Raw genomic sequence first — 16,235 nt, 5'->3', positions numbered from 1 at the left:
ATCTTAATTAGTCCTCAAAAGGCCAAAGCTTATTTTACAATGGATCAGTTAGTCTTTAAGACCCTTTGATGTACATAAAACACACACACCCTCCAACATCCCTCTGATGAAAACACATGCTTTTGATGCCGTGTTGTCGCGTGAGTCAGCTAGCTCATGTGAGAGTGCAACACCACTGCAGGCGCCGGTTCATTTTCTTCCCTGAGCTCGTTAGCGGCACTGGAGGGGGTGGTGGTGGAAATGGGACATTCTAGGATCAAATCAGAAGCCAGGATGACTTCTGTAATTCTGGGATGTCGTGGGACAATCAGAGCACTTGAAAGATATGTTTTAAAGTTTGTTGATAAAAGGGATCTTGCATTTGGGATTGTTCCTTCATCTTGATCTAGGGGGAAAGCAACGGCCATTTGTGTTTTCCTGTATCAGTGGTGGGGAACCATTTTCTGCATTGTCTTCTGCGCACCCTTTTGAGGGCTACATGCCAATGACACAGGGGTCAGAGGTGAAAGCAGGCAGAACAATGAATGTAAAGTTTACCTGTGTGCAGTAGGCTGATTTCTATCCCTCTCAATCCTCCATCCAGGTCCTTCTGTTTCAGTGTATCTGCATGCACACGAAAGCTCATACCAAGAACTACCTTAGTTGGTCTTTAAGGTGCTACTGGAAGGAATTTTTTTATTTTGACTATGGCAGACCAACACGGCTACCTATCTGTAACTAATCCTCCATCCAGACAAGCAAGAGGCGCTAACAGACTTTAAGCACAAAACACTATGGAGGCAAAAATACTTGGGCAAGGCCAGTGAGAGGTGTGGCTGGGGGGAGTCCTGAGGGCCAAATAGAGTGACCTGGTGGTTGCATGTGGCCCTCAGACCTGAGCTTCCCTATCCCAGTCTTTTAAAGGAAACAGGAATCAAGGTATACTTGATAGTGTGGAAGGCTGTATAAAAGGAAGAGGAAATGCCACTGTGACCCAAGCAATACCTGGAAAATTATGGATTTACGATGCAACTGCTCCGATGAATTTTGAGATAGCGCAGAGCTGTTATGGCCAAAATGTGTTGGCTGATGGGAGTTGTGGTCCAAAGTATTGCAGGGAAGGGAACTAGAGTGTGGCTATCTGATTGAGACTGTAATCTATATCACTAATCTTGCCCATCTTCCCTCTCCCGTTCTCTGTCTTGCAGGAGAAGCTAGAATACTTCTTTCTCACAGTATTTGCCATTGAGGCACTGCTAAAGATAATTGCCTATGGATTTTTATTCCATGCAGACGCCTACCTCCGAAATGGCTGGAATGTGCTGGATTTCACAATAGTATTTTTGGGGTAAAGAAGCTCAGTTTTATTTCTGTCTGTGTGTATGTCTAGATTTCATTAGAAATTTATGTTAAACATATTCAAATAAATGCTAAAAGCACATTAACAGTATAATCCTATATATATGTCTTCTCAGAAGTAAGTCTCATTGACTTTAGTGGGACTTACTCCCTGACAGTGCTTTTTTCCCTAAAAAAAACCAACAACCATGTTTAGGGGTACTCTCATTTTGACTCAAGAAAATCACCATTTTATAGTTCAAATCAGGGAAAATAAATACAGTAAATGGACAAAAATACAAAGATTCACATAATATTTAGTGGTATGCGCACCCTTGTGTACCCCCAGAAAAAAACACTGCTCCCTGGTAAGCATTTATAGGATTGCAGTATAATGGGGCTTGCTTCTGGATAGGCATTTTGAGGATTGCACAGTAAGTTGTAGCTTTTTAGAGTTTTAAACATTGTACAAACTGCAAATAAAAGTAGTAAAGTATGGTATGAGGCATATGAGGCTACCACTTGCTGAACCTTATGACTCAGCTGTGAGACCAACCAGGCACTCCAGCTTAGAGCAGAGCCGGACTTTTAACCCAGAATATACAGTTTTGCCTGCTCAGTTACTAATCAGTGTGCTGCAGAGAAGTGAGGTGATGAAGTTAGTATTTTTCTGCATCACCCAGTTAATATAGCACAGAAATGCTGTGAGGTTCAGCCATGACACATATTGGCCTGTGCTGCCCTTGCTTCGTGCGGTTGCTGATGTGGCGAGCTGTTTTTGTGCAGCGCCCCACAGTGTGCAAATCAGGCTATTTTTTATTTCATTTTTGTCATTCTACTGCAGAGCTTTCCCACTGGACTCAATCTATGTGGAGTGATTTAAAAGTAGCCTCCATGCAACAGCTGCAACATGCACACTGTGGCTGCAGAAGCCATAGGAGCCAAGCTTCCTTTCCTCCTGGGAACATCGTGGGGAGGTGTCTAAAAACTTTCCCTTTAATTCGTTATTTGCCTCTTGCTGAATCTGCATAGTTCCCACCACACTCCTGTCCCTTGTTCACCATTTTCTTTGTCCATTGTCTTGTAGAGTCTTCACAGTGATCCTGGAGAGAGTCAGCGTAATAGAAAGTGCCCTTCTCAGTGGGCAGGGTGGCTTTGATGTCAAAGCCCTGAGAGCCTTTCGGGTGCTGCGGCCCCTACGCCTGGTGTCAGGAGTACCAAGTGGGTGAAATGTCCTTTGGGTTAGATGGGTGGATGCAGGCAGAAGGCTAGAACAATGATGACTGGACACAACTCCCTTAAGCCAGGGGTAGCCAGATATCTTCCAGATATCATTGGACTGCAGCCATCACTGAGGCTGACTGGAGTTGGAATCTAACAACATCCAGAGAGCACCCCATTGACTATCCATGACTCCATTGATGATCAGAGAAATAAGAAATAAAAATGGATTATGTTCTTATGTTAAATTGTTTGGGGTGAGGAGCAGGAAACTGTAACAGGCTATGCCAAGTAACTAGAACAGGTGACACCTGCAGGTTGGCCTTCAAAGAGTTTGAAAAGTATTTAATCACATCCAAACACTCATGGGGGCAGTGAGGTAGCCTTGGAAGAGAGAACAGATATGGCCAACCAAAACAGTAATTGAGTCTAGGTAACTGACAAACACTAAAGGCTCAATTTGTTGCTTCATGGAGAGCATTGACTACGATGGCAAGAACTTCTGTGTTATTTGCTTCACCAAAAGGAGGGCTGTGGCTCAGTGGTAGAATACATGCTTTGAATGCCGAGGTTCAATCTCTGGTACCTCTGTGAAGGGCTAGGAAAGATTCCTCTCTGAAAAACCTGAAGAGCTGCTGCCACCCAGTGTTGACAATACTGTTTAGCCAATTCACTGATGAACCAATAGCCTGATTCAAAATAATGCAGTTTGCCTGTGACACTAACTTTGTGCACATTATTTGACATCAGCTAAAAGTGAATGGGAGGCTGAAGGTGTTGTAGCATTCTGTTCTCTCTTCCTCATCTTCAAGAGCAGCAGCACCATGAGTCTGACTTTAGTCTCTGCTTCCTCCTGAAAGAAAAGAGCAGCCTTGTTGCTACGGAAAGGGTATAGCAGTTGGAAACTTCTCCCAGGTAGGGCCAGTCCTACCATGAGGCAAAGCTAGGATTCTGCCTCAGATGGCAGGTGCTGATGGGGCAGTGGCAGTGAGGTGTTGAAGGATACAGCTGTTTGTGCCATATGCCATAACCTGTGCCCAGTGCTGTCAGGATGCAGTCAGCAGCTCCTGGCTGGTTGCCCAGGAAAATATAAAGGCAAAGGAAAAGTTTCTTACTGTCCTTTTTTATTTCAGTCTTTACACAGAGAGGCTATAGAACCCAGCCTCTTGGATAATGGCATTGTCCCTAGTGAATCTCCACCCCACCGTCTTTCCCACTATCTCATCCGTCATTCTCATCGTCTCCTCTACGGGTGCTGCTACGTGCCTTCTGTCTTTGAGCTCTTTGCTCTCCTACTTTTAAGGCTCGCTGGGTTCTGGGAGATGGAGGGTCTGGAATGCATTCTAATGACAACGTGTCAGCTGGGTGTTGTTTTGGCCAGTGGTGGAGCTTCATGCTCCTGCACTAGGGGGGCGGAGAGCAGGTGGGGGCGGGGCTGGCACACATCCCGGGGCATGGCGCGCTGCCCACAGGGGCGTGGTGCACATCCTGGGGGCATGGCACGCCACCTGCGGGGGTGTGGCGCCCAGTGTGGGTGGGGGGCAGCCACAACGGCACCCCACCGGGATCATGCGGCTGCGGGGGTGCGCTCCCCCCCCACTCCTCTTCATCCGCCAGTGGTTCTGGCTCTCCCATGATTTCCCAGCTTTTTCCCTCATCTGCCTCTGGGCTGTGACCTCCCTCAAGCCCCTGTTGTAAATCTATACTGTCTTCCTCTTCCTCCTCACTGGAAGGGTCAGGATAGGAAGAAGGTCTCCACCATTCCTCCTCTGCCCAGTCCCTGACAAGTGCCTACTAATAAATTCCCCAAGTGTGGTGGAAGTTTTGTCCCATGACCATTGCTGAAGGAAGATTCAACTACCCACCCAGCTGTAAAACAGGGGAAAACCGAAAAATAGCACAAGCCCTGCCCCCCCATGAGTTTGTTGCTATGTTCATAGCACCACTGTTTATTTATTGCACAGTCTTGTAGAAGTCACCACATCTCCCTTATGAAATGCAGGTCAGTGCTCATGAGGTTAGAAGGTTAAATTGTAGATGGGATCATATGACAGTATATGGCAGCAACTGGAAAGCAGAAAGATGTAGTGCAAGGGTGGGAAACTTATGGCCCTTCGGATGCTGTTGGACTCCAACTCCCACCATTCTTCACCACTGGCCATGCTAGTTTAGCTGATTGGAGTTGGAGTCTAACAGCATCTGGAGGACCACAGGTTCCCCATCTCCAATGCAGTCAATAGAATAAAGATGGTATGAACAGCTGGCTCTCTTCCTTCCTCTTACAGGTCTGCAAGTGGTACTGAACTCAATCGTCAAGGCGACGTTGCCCCTGATCCACATTGCTGTGCTTGTTGTCTTCATGCTTGTCATCTATGCCATTATGGGGCAGGAGCTCTTCAAGGGCAAAATGCACAAGACCTGCTACTACAATGGAACAGGTAGGGGGTGCAGTTGATCTGCTCATAATTTATAAAGCTGCAAGGAGGGGTCTGGGGCATCACCTTGAGCTACATCTATGAGGCAAAATATCTGCCTTTTGTGCTCTTGCATAAACAGGAAGTAGATGCAAACGAGAAGCCTGCTGCATCCTCTGAAACTGCTTCCATTAGAACTGGAGAAAGGGGTACATGCTAAAATAGACAGATAACAGTGAGCACAAGCTACCCTGACAGAGCCTCACATATGTCCCTTTGTTTCCTTCCTTAGATATTATTGCAACCGTGGAAAATGAAAAACCATCTCCATGTACAAATTCAGGCCATGGGCGCCGCTGCACTATTCCTGGTTCAGAGTGCAGGGGCTATTGGCCAGGACCCAACTATGGCATCACCCACTTTGATAACTTTGGGTTTTCTATGCTGACTGTCTACCAGTGTATCTCCATGGAAAGCTGGACTGAAGTCCTCTACTGGGTAGGCTAAGCTTTGGGCAGGAAGGGAGGAAGATAATGTAGGGCTCTTTTGCAAAATGTAGGGAATGAGGAACTATGGGCATGTAGTCATGTCATCTCCCGGGTAGTGGACTCGCTCACTACAGAATGACACTGTTGTTTCAGTAAATCGGTCACCCCACATGCAGAGCACTCCCCTAGTTAGGGCATCTGTCTGCACAGGCTAGACATCAAGTTCTAGAAGATCCTTAAAGTGTGGGCTCCAGTTTGAGGAGTCCCCCAAAGTATAAGATATTTGGAACCTCATAAACATTCACTTAGAGTGAACAACATACCTACCTTTGAAATTAGCACTGACTCAAATAAGAAATAGGGACGCAGGTGGCGCTGTGGGTAAAACCTCAGCGCCTAGGACTTGTTGATCGCATGGTCGGCGGTTCGAATCCCCGCGGCAGGGTGAACTCCCGTCATTCGGTCCCAGCTCCTGCCCACCTAGCAGTTCGAAAGCACCCCGGGTGCAAGTAGATAAATAGGGACCGCTTACTAGCGGGAAGGTAAACGGCGTTTCCGTGTGCGGCTCTGGCTCGCCAGAGCAGCTTCGTCACGCTGGCCACGTGACCCGGAAGTGTCTGCGGACAGCGCTGGCTCCCGGCCTATAGAGTGAGATGAGCGCACAACCCTAGAGTCTGTCAAGACTGGCCCGTACGGGCAGGGGTACCTTTACCTTTACAAACAAGAAATAATTTGTCAAAACAGATACTGCAGAAAATCTAGGAGGGGTCCACATCCTCACCTTTAGTTTGCCCACCAGGTCTCCCAGGTTTTTAATTTTTTTATTTTTTGTTTAGCGGAAAAGAAGGTATGATGGATGAGTCATGGTCTACTCCCAGATTTGTCATGTTTGTTTCTCCAGCCCTTTCCCCAGAAAGTAGAAGATTTCCAGAGTGCCATGTATATGGATCACCTTACAAATCATTATCATCACATTTCTGTTCTGCCTTAGGTAAATGATGCCATTGGGAATGAATGGCCCTGGATCTACTTTGTCAGCCTCATCTTACTTGGGTCATTTTTTATCCTTAATCTGATCCTGGGTGTGCTCAGTGGGTAAGCAGCTCATAGCATGTGGTATTCTATCTACTCTCTCAGCAGCATCAACAGGGCAGTCTGTCCTGAATGTGACTTAAAACAGTTTAAGTCCTATTAGGAAATGATGACTTTTTTATGTTGCTGGAAAAATGCATGAAAGCTTCCTTTCCTTTGTCCCATATTCCAGTAGCTCCATTTCCCACTGCCAGACCTGATGCATCAATAGAATGCTAGGGCCTGAAAGGGACATCATAGACATATGAGCACATATTGTGGTGCAACATGGATAGAGTACACTCAAGCAGTTGCATGATGCTCTGCTTGCAACATATTGGACTGGCTGGGTACACTTCACAAGCATGGCACTGCCAGGAGCAGGGGTGGAGCAAAGCAGGGACTTTTCCGCAATATGTACCAGCACACAGCTCTTTCATGTTGAACCACAGTAAAACATTAAGTATGGCTTAACACGATGTGCAAACCAGGCTATTATCTTAGTAATCCTTCTAACCCTCACCTTGTAATGTAGGACACTTTAATTAGATCCAGATTCTAGCAGGGATGTTTGTGTGTGTGTGTGTGTTTGTGTGTTTAAAGCACAGAGCTAGTGGCTTGACTGAAACCACCAAGTCACTACTGAGTGAGACTTGAACTCAGGACCGACTCCCTGACCCATCACTATGCCATACAAGTTCTCATCTGAGTTTTCCCCCCAGGGAATTCACCAAAGAGCGTGAGAAAGCCAAATCACGGGGTACCTTCCAGAAACTGAGGGAGAAGCAGCAGTTGGAGGAAGACATGAAAGGCTACATGGACTGGATCACCCATGCGGAAGTCATGGATAGCGACCGGACACGTGGAGAGGGTACTAAGCTTTTTTGATTGTCGTTTTGGTTTTGTTTATTCTGGCCTGTTGATGATACTGCTTAGAATCAATAGGGCTGAGAGCAGTGCTTGCTGCGAAATGTAGTCTGAGAGAAAAGGAGATTAGGAAGCAGGAAGGAAAATCGAAGGCCTGGGCAAAGTTGCAGAGCTACGTAGCATTTGATGATAATAGTTTTGTAAATAACACAACAGGTTTCTTACCTTTCTTCATCTTTCACAGGAATGATGCCATCAGACGAAGGTGGCTCAGAGACAGAGAGCCTGTATGAGATTGAGGGCATGAATAAATGGATTTTGTTTTTGTAAGTAGCATGCATATCATGCATGGCAATCCAAACATGCTGTAATGGGTATGAGTTACTCATGAGTAAACTGGTGCCTTTCTAGGTTAATTTGCTTTGTTAAACCTTTCTGACTGTGCAGCCCCTTCTCATGGTGGCTGCCTCAGTCACTGGCAGAATCCGTCAGTGGGCGTTTCTTGAACCTCTTCCAACATAAAAGTTGTTTGACACCCAGTCTCCTCCTCCTCTCACTGCGCGGGAGTCTTCTGCGCAGGGAAGGCGTGGTTAGCGGAGGACCTGGGCTCTCCTCACTGATGTCCAGTGAAGAGTCCTGGAGCCCTCTCTCCAATTCCCCCCATCTGCCTCCCTTTATCCCCGGTGTTACGCTGATTGACTTCCCCCTCTACTGAGCTGTTTCTCCCCCTGCTGCTGGGTCCTTCGCCAGCATCATCTGGGAGCCTCCCCTTCGCCTCTCGCTCCGATGTCAGTTCCCTGACACATGCTCATGTCCTGCTGTAGTACAAGAGCCCCAAAGCTCTCAAATCTTGCTGTGAGCATCACTTTTACATCTTTTTTCAAATATCCCCCCCCCCAATATCTTTGGAAATGTGAATTTTCATTTTTTAAAAATCAAAATATTTCCCATGTTGGACCTTTCTGCACTCCATAGCAATCTCTCTCACTCTATCTCTTTAATGCAATGCTCGTTAAATCCCAAAGCCAGAGGTGTCCAGTATCAGTCAGATCATCTCTGTCAATTGAGTAAATGAAGGATTGAGACCCCTTTGTGTTTTTACACTGTAGAGTCAAAGAACCATAGCAGACCGTCCAAGTGTTTTCCAGGAACTTCCCAGATTTGCAAAAGCCGTCCCAGTTTCTGATTTGATCCTAGAACGTCCCGCTTTTCTTTAGGACATCCCTATTTTCATCAGAGAAATGTTCGAGGGTATGGTAGGATATCCCTATTTTATCGGAGAAATTTTGGAGGTTATGGAATTATCCTTCCCCTAAGCCATTTGAAGGCAATCCTGTATGGGGAAATTTTTAATGTTTATTATGTTTTTATATATGTTGGAAGCCACCCAGAGTGGCAACCCAGTCAGATGGGTGGCATATAAATAGTAAAATAATAATAATAATAATAATAATAATAATAATAATAATAATAATAATTGAATAGGATGTCCCTATTTTCTTTCAAAAAAATTTTATTGGGTTTTCACATTTTATATAGGTCCTCATTACATTCAGCAGAACTACTTGTTTCAGAATTCAAGGTCATCAGTTGTTTACTCATAGCTGTAGTCTGCTCCTGTAAGATTCCCACCAGGCAGAACATCCTTTCGATTTCTCTCAGTATCTTTCCATCCACAGCCATTGTAATTCCACAGAATTCCCCCTAGAGGGGATCTGGTTACTTAATGTTCTTTTCTCCAACAATCCTCTATCCTGTTATTGTTTCTTTGTTTCCAACAATTTTAATTCAATTGTAACTCCTTTTAATCCAGAGAGATCTTAAATAGCAATTTTTCCACTGTTAACAGTCCATTTGACAGCTTTGACAGCTGTCAAATTCTGCTCCTCTTATACAGGCTCCAAAGCAGGTCGCTCCCGGGCCCGGGAGGGAGGGTTGTTTACAACAAAACAAAGACACTTCCAACACTCCACTCTCCTGCTCAAATTTACCTTTCCAAATCTTGGAAGTTACTGTCTTTTTGAAACTCACCCTTTACAGGGTAGGCACTCCAGCTTAGCTCTTATATCGTTGCTCTGGATCGTCTGCAAGGGGGGGGTGGGGACTTCCTTTTAGCACACACCCCGATCGTCTCAAATTCGAAAAGTAGAATTTTTAAAGTTCGATTCCAAATTACTCACGGGTTCTTCTTTTCAGTCCAAATTTCAAGGAAGGAAGTCAGCGCTCTCCAGTCATGGCTCGCGGCTTCGCTCAGCGGTGGTAGCGATCGACTCTCAGTGCCGCGCCGTCCCCCGTATCCCCTCCGCAGCCTTTAAAAAGGCTCTTCGCGAATCAGGGGGGCGCTTAAGGCACCCACCGAGTCTTCAGTCCGCAGGCTTCCGCGCCTGCGGTTTTTAAGGGTCCCCGTGTCGCCGGCACGGCAAAGACCCATCCACCGCTGAGCCGGTTCCCTCCGGAGCTCGGAGGGAATCCGCCATTTCCAGATCGCGCCAACCCGGAAGTCCGGATGTCCCTATTTTCATCAGAGAAATGTTGGCGGGTATATCATAGAGTTGGAAGCATTTTCTCCCTGCAGCCCCATCTATCTGTTGTGCCACCAACCACGAGAACCATGCTCGCTTCCCGCCTTTCCTTGCACCAGCCATTCTGCTGGCGCAGCTAGCGCACTGCTAAGGTACTTTAACTTAGCGTAACATTGAATTTCTCCCAGAGACCACAGGGATTATTTATTCTTCCATCTGCACCTGCAGTTTTGATGGCCTTGTTAGGCCTTATATGCTCCCCTTAAAGAGGCACAAACTAAATATTTGGAAGCCATCCTGGAGATTTCAGATACCCAGGGAAGAAGGTGAACGTTGTGTTTTGCAGGCCTGCTTTAGTGCTGCACCACAACGACCATATTAGTAAGAGAGATGCTTTTCAAAAGTCTTGTGAAATTCTAAACACGGGCGCTAGAGCAAGTGAAAACTAAGAATAGGTAGGGTTCTGAAGCCATATTCAGGGGTTCATCTGCCACCATTCTGGTTTTAACTGTCTCCTTTTTCTCTAGTCGACACTGGCGGCGATCGAACCGTCTTCTCCGCAGGAAATGCCGCGAACTGGTTAAGTCCAGGTTTTTCTATTGGTTTGTCCTCTTGATTATCGCGTTGAACACCATCTCAATAGCTACTGAGCATCACCAACAACCTGATTGGCTGACCAAGGCTCAAGGTGAGTTGGGCACTCTGTTTAAGGGAACTTTGAAGGTTCTAATTAAGAGGGGGTGGTGCTGTGATGCTCTCAATCCTAAACTTCCTTGCTTGATCCTCCTTTCTGCTTCTCAGTGCCCTAGTCCCTCTTTAACCCCATGCCAAGCATGTTCCCATACCAATATACTTCCTTCTTGCCTCAAGCAGCAACCGCATATAATATAGTTTAGCCCTAACCATAATGTAAAAGGTTGATTCTAAGGTGTGAAAGGCAAAAGTCAAAGGGAAAACTGTACAGACTGCAGGGGAACATGGGACAGGAAGTATATTGGTATATATATTTAAATTGGAAATTGGAAAATGTTATTCAAAATGCAAGAGCAGCAAGAACTTTGCTCAGTTATTTCCTTACCTGCTACCTTAACAACTCATATTTAGAGGGCCATTATCAAGAAGTTTCAACCCTACCTTAGATTTTCAAATGTGCTGTGTTTAGGAATTAGAAGGGTCTCAAAATACAGGCTACCCCCTCCCCCCACAAACCCCTAACATTATACACCCGCTACATGTAACGGGTAGCTTGGTTCTTACATGCACTCTTAACAACTTCTGTTAGCTGGCTTCTGCAAGTGGAAGCACTATTTCCCAGCAGAGGAGAGCTGAGTAGAGTGAAGGAAGTAATTCTGGACTTCCCACCTCCACTTCTTCCTCCCAACCCTCATGCTCTCTCTCTCGGAAGAGGAATTGGGCTCCTCGTGGTCAGAGGAGATCTGGTCCATTCATTATTCTGCTTACAGATATTGCCAACCGGGTGCTTCTGGCCCTCTTCACGATAGAGATGATTCTTAAGATGTATGCCCTGGGCTTCCGACAGTACTTCATGTCAATTTTCAACCGCTTTGATTGCCTTGTGGTGTGCACTGGCATCCTAGAGATCATACTGGTGGAAATTACCTCCATGACACCCCTGGGCATCTCTGTTTTGCGGTGCATTCGCCTGCTGAGGCTCTTCAAAATAACTAAGTGAGTATGCCAACCATTTCTCATAGGACTTGGCTTCCAGAACCTTTGCCATCCTGGTGAGATGCAGGAGGCTTGAAAGTGGAACAGAAGCATCCAGCTAGTTTTGGAAACATAATGCTAGACTAGATCCATCTCTCGTACTATCTGGCAGAGCTCCTGTGTATTCATTTGGTGGCACAATACATTTAAAGCACTCCCATAGCACTTTAACAGTCATGTTAAACCCTACCCCACCCCCAAAATTCTGGGAGCTGTAGTTTGTTAAGGGTGCTGGGAACTAGTTCTGCAAGGGGTCTCCTAACAACTCTCAGCACCTTTAACGAACTGCAGTTCCCAGGATTCTTTGGGGGGAGCCATGACTGTTAAAGTGGTATCACTGTGCTTTAAATATTTGGTGTGCATGTGACCACCGTGTGCTACCTGCCTCAAGTCCATCTCTACAAAGTAAAAGAAGATGTGAGATTTCATCTCCTGGTGTCTCTGAGTGAGGCTGAACAAATTGATTAAATCTTCCCCCTGTTCTCTGCCTACGTATCTGTAGTGGAGAGCAGTGATTTGTCAAACTTTCCCTTGGATGAACTATGATGTTTGAAAATAGCTTCTCTAGTCCTGGGAACTAGTCATGTTAGGTATCAAGCTAGAGTAGATGGCAGAACAGAAGATGGAGTCATCCAGGCATAGCAATCTCCCTGCCGATTGCAACTGAGCACACTGAGCAGCTGTACTTAATACAGCCAACAGTATATCTTGTATACAGATCAATGCTATATTGTTTTAATGCCTTTATTTGAGCTGCTATAATCTTTGTTTAGTCTTTGGCATACCCCACCTTGGCATCACTTCTTGGATGAAGAGCGGGTGAAAAAAGCAAATAAATAAATTGAGTTTGTTGCCCTATTGGATGTGGCTGCACATGCTCAACTGCATTCAAGATGGCAGCCATGAGATTATAACTAGTTTTAGTTAGTTAGTCATTAGGATGATTTATATTCTCTGTCTTTAGCTAGAAAGCTGCACTTCAAAGCTTGGCTCTTGGATCTGCAAGTATCTTAGCATCTTCACATAGGTGTGCACATAACATTGGTGTCCCTCTCTAGGTATTGGACCTCTCTGAACAACTTAGTGGCATCTCTGCTGAACTCGGTGCGCTCCATCATCTCCCTCCTCACTCTCCTCTTCCTCTTCATGACCATCTTTGCCCTATTAGGGATGCAACTTTTTGGAGGGAGGTTTGACTTTGATGATACAGTGATACGGCGCAGCACCTTTGATAACTTCCCTCAGGCTCTCATCACTGTCTTTCAGGTACAACTTGGGGGTTTTAATAAGCCAGTTTAAGGGCAGGGTTTTGTAGGTGACAATTGTTGTCTTCTGTACTAAGTTCTGGCAGAAAATGGGTGACCAATGGGGGAAATAGGAATCTGTGAATTGTGGGATATTGTCTGAACTTTGGGAACGCATAGACTTTTTGGACAATGGGGCGTGAGAAAAGGGTCTTTAACGAAGAGGTCTTCAAACTCAGATGAGAACCTAATGCAGTCTTCCCCAACCTGTTGTCCTCCAAATGTTGTTGGACAACAACTCCCATCACCCCTGACCATTGGCCATACTGGCTGGGATTAATGGGACCAGATATCCAACAACATTTGGAGGGCACCAGGTTGGAGAAGCCAGGCCTCATACAATGGCTGTGCTCAGGATACCCTGTTGCTGCTAAAATCTCTCTCTCGTCTACTTCTAGGTCCTGACTGGGGAAGACTGGACTTCTGTTATGTACAATGGCATAATGGCTTATGGAGGGCCAGTCTACCCTGGTGTGCTGGTCTGCATTTACTTCATTGTTCTCTTTGTCTGTGGGAATTGTATCCTTTCTTTGCCCCATTAGGGGGATGGAGTCCTCTATTCATAGAGTCAGATAAAAGCTCTTATCCACTGAATTCTCATGTATTCATTTTTCAACATCACCATAAGATGCAATGTAAGTATTTCTCACAGCTTTTCATGGTGACAGCATTTCATGTTGGTCCGTTTTCTGTCCACGCAGAAGATGGGTGTGTGCATGTGGCTATGAGGACCAGTACACAATCTGCACACCAGGACCCTCATTTCTGAAATGAGGTTCCCATTTCTTCTGACTGCTTCCTGCACTTTTCATTCTGCTCTACCTGCCAAACTGAATGGTGTGGGAAGCTGTACCCCATTATTAGGATTATTAGCTTATTAACAACATGCTCTTAAGTCTTATTTATTTATAACTATAGAGACCACCCCTCATGTCAAATATCAGGGCAGTGTACAACCACATGTACAAAAGAGATAAAACAATATGTAATGATCATAAAAGTGACTAGCTCACCTTAAACAATCAAAACATTGAATAGGCCTGTTGACACAGTGTTCAAGAGCCATCTGAAGGTCAGAAATGAGGGTGCCTGCCAAATCTGTGCTGGAAGAGTCTTTCATAGCATAGGATACTAAATGCCCAACTTCTTGCTGAAGCCAGTCAAGCTTCTAAAACATGGGGAACAACCAACAGCATTTCTTGATCTCAGTGATCAAGCTTGGATAGAAGGGCTCAGGGAGTCCTTTGGATATCCTGGATGCAAATTGCTCAGGGCTTCAGGTTTATATTACCTAAACTCACACTGAATAATTCCTTAGCCTTGCTCCCCACAACCCAGATATCTTGCTCAATGTTTTCTTGGCTATTGCCGTGGACAACCTTGCTGAAGCTGAAACTTTGACCTCTGCCCAGAAAGCCAAAGCTGAAGAGAGGAAGAAAAAGAAAATGGGCCGGTCAGTTTTGCCTCCTGGTGGCCATGAAAATATCTACTTCTGGGTTCTCATCTGGGACCCAACAGGGGGCTTGGCAGAACTGTAAGGTGTTGCCTGCCCCCCCCCCAAATAATAGCTTCCCCTTGGCTTCACTTCCCTCTCCTCTTGCTTTCTTGGTTCTTCACTCTAGAGGTTACCCGGAGAAGTCAGAAGAGGAAAAGCAGTTGCTGGCTAAGAAGCTGGAACAGAAAGCCAAGGGAGAAGGAATGCCCACCACAGCCAAGGTCAGCCACGGGTGACTAGGAGTGGGTGAATCAGTCAATATTGCTTTCTCTCCATTTTGTCCCTTTTCCAATCCAGAGTTCAGTTCCCCACATTTCCACATCAGTCTGCAAATTTATATTTTAAAAGTCCTCATGAAAATTCATCAGCATTGTGTTACGAATTTCTCCTGTGAATTTTCTATGCAGGTTTATCTAAAAAAACACATTCCTGCAAATCCATTTTCCCCAATAGAATTCATTTTTGATGTTATTTAATTAATATATGCATTTTTATGCACACTTCACGCTAGTGTGTGCATTTCTGTACACATTTCTTGGCTGAAGAACCGTGTTGTGAAATTTGCAAAGATTTCAACGGATCACTGCATTTCTCCCCACAGAGGGTGTGATTTAGGTAGATTCACCTTTCAATGCAGACTGAATGGAATGTCTCCCCCATGGGTGACAGCAACAAGTGCCTTCTTTTGTTTTATTTTTTTGTTTAGGTTCTTTTAAAAAAAAGCTCCCACAAAACACTTTACGATAGAGACAGTATAAACAGAAATTTTTAAAACACTTAAGAATAAACAATACAATAAAAGCAATGTCATTTTAAATAGACCAGCAGAAATCAGTCTTCTGAAACAGGAAGGTTTTCAGAGCATGCCTAGAAACTGTATCCGAGTGAGCTTGCCTACGCTGCTGAGCTTCCTTTCATTTTTATTTCTTCTGTTCAGTTGAAGGTGGATGAGTTTGAATCAAATGTCAATGAGATCAAGGACCCTTATCCCTCCGCTGACTTCCCAGGTAAGGAAGGTTTGTCTCTTTCATTCCTACCACAGGAATGAAGAGAATTCTGGGCTGAACTGACTTAATGCTGTTGGGATGTTGAGGCAAAGGTAAAGGGACCCTTGACCATTAGGTCCAGTCGTGACCGACTCTGGGGTTGCGGTGCTCATCTCGCTTTATTGGCTGAGGCAGCCGGCATACAGCTTCCGGGTCATGTGGCCAGCATGACCAAGCCACTTCTGGCGAACCAGAGCAGCGCACGGAAACGCCGTTTACCTTCCCACCAGAGCAGTACCTATTTATCTACTTGCACTTTGACGTGCTTTTGAACTGCTAGGTTGGCAGGAGCAGGGACCGAGCAACGGGAGCTCACCCTGTCACGGGGATTCGAACCGCCGACCTTCTGATTGGCAAGTCCTAGGCTCTGTGGTTTAACCCACAGCGCCATCCGCGCCCCTTAGGGATGTTGAGATACTCTGATGCTTATATTTCGGCTTAATAGCAAGCCTAGAAATGAGTGAACCTTTTGGCTGCGCATGTAGTGCCTCTGTATGAAGCTTTTCAGTGACCGACTGTGTGCCCTGCAGGTGACGATGAAGAAGATGAGCCTGAAATTCCACTGAGTCCTCGACCACGTCCTCTGGCAGAGCTGCAGTTGAAGGAGAAGGCAGTGCCCATGCCCGAAGCCAGCTCATTCTTCATCTTTAGCCCAACCAACAAGTAGGCCTTACTCCTTCCTCTCTCTCTCTCTTACCTAGGCACACGACAGAAACTGATTAGGTTTCTGATCTGGCTAGGAATTCAGATATGAAGACGATC

The 16,235-nt window shown here is 45.6% G+C and overlaps 1 protein-coding gene across 2 annotated transcripts in view; it reads left to right on the top strand.

Annotated features, from left to right (window-relative positions):
- CACNA1S (calcium voltage-gated channel subunit alpha1 S) overlaps positions 1-16,235 on the top strand; it is a 57,566-nt gene that overhangs the window by 10,781 nt on the left and 30,550 nt on the right. For both annotated transcript variants that reach the window (XM_082228205.1, XM_082228206.1), the window contains exons 3-17: positions 1,188-1,327; positions 2,405-2,538; positions 4,824-4,976; positions 5,245-5,450; positions 6,432-6,535; positions 7,234-7,382; positions 7,623-7,704; positions 10,428-10,588; positions 11,364-11,589; positions 12,687-12,894; positions 13,331-13,451; positions 14,271-14,385; positions 14,555-14,648; positions 15,365-15,434; positions 16,004-16,136. In XM_082228205.1, coding sequence (XP_082084331.1) covers positions 1,188-1,327; positions 2,405-2,538; positions 4,824-4,976; positions 5,245-5,450; positions 6,432-6,535; positions 7,234-7,382; positions 7,623-7,704; positions 10,428-10,588; positions 11,364-11,589; positions 12,687-12,894; positions 13,331-13,451; positions 14,271-14,385; positions 14,555-14,648; positions 15,365-15,434; positions 16,004-16,136 — 2,096 coding nt within the window. The remainder of the gene's footprint in view (positions 1-1,187; positions 1,328-2,404; positions 2,539-4,823; positions 4,977-5,244; positions 5,451-6,431; positions 6,536-7,233; positions 7,383-7,622; positions 7,705-10,427; positions 10,589-11,363; positions 11,590-12,686; positions 12,895-13,330; positions 13,452-14,270; positions 14,386-14,554; positions 14,649-15,364; positions 15,435-16,003; positions 16,137-16,235) is intronic.

Source organism: Podarcis vaucheri, assembly GCF_965113315.1.
Source record: "Podarcis vaucheri genome assembly, chromosome: 6".
In the NCBI taxonomy this organism is placed as follows: domain Eukaryota; kingdom Metazoa; phylum Chordata; class Lepidosauria; order Squamata; family Lacertidae; genus Podarcis; species Podarcis vaucheri.
The sequence above is the reverse complement of the archived record's forward strand: the minus strand, read 5'-3'. Positions and strand labels throughout refer to the sequence as shown.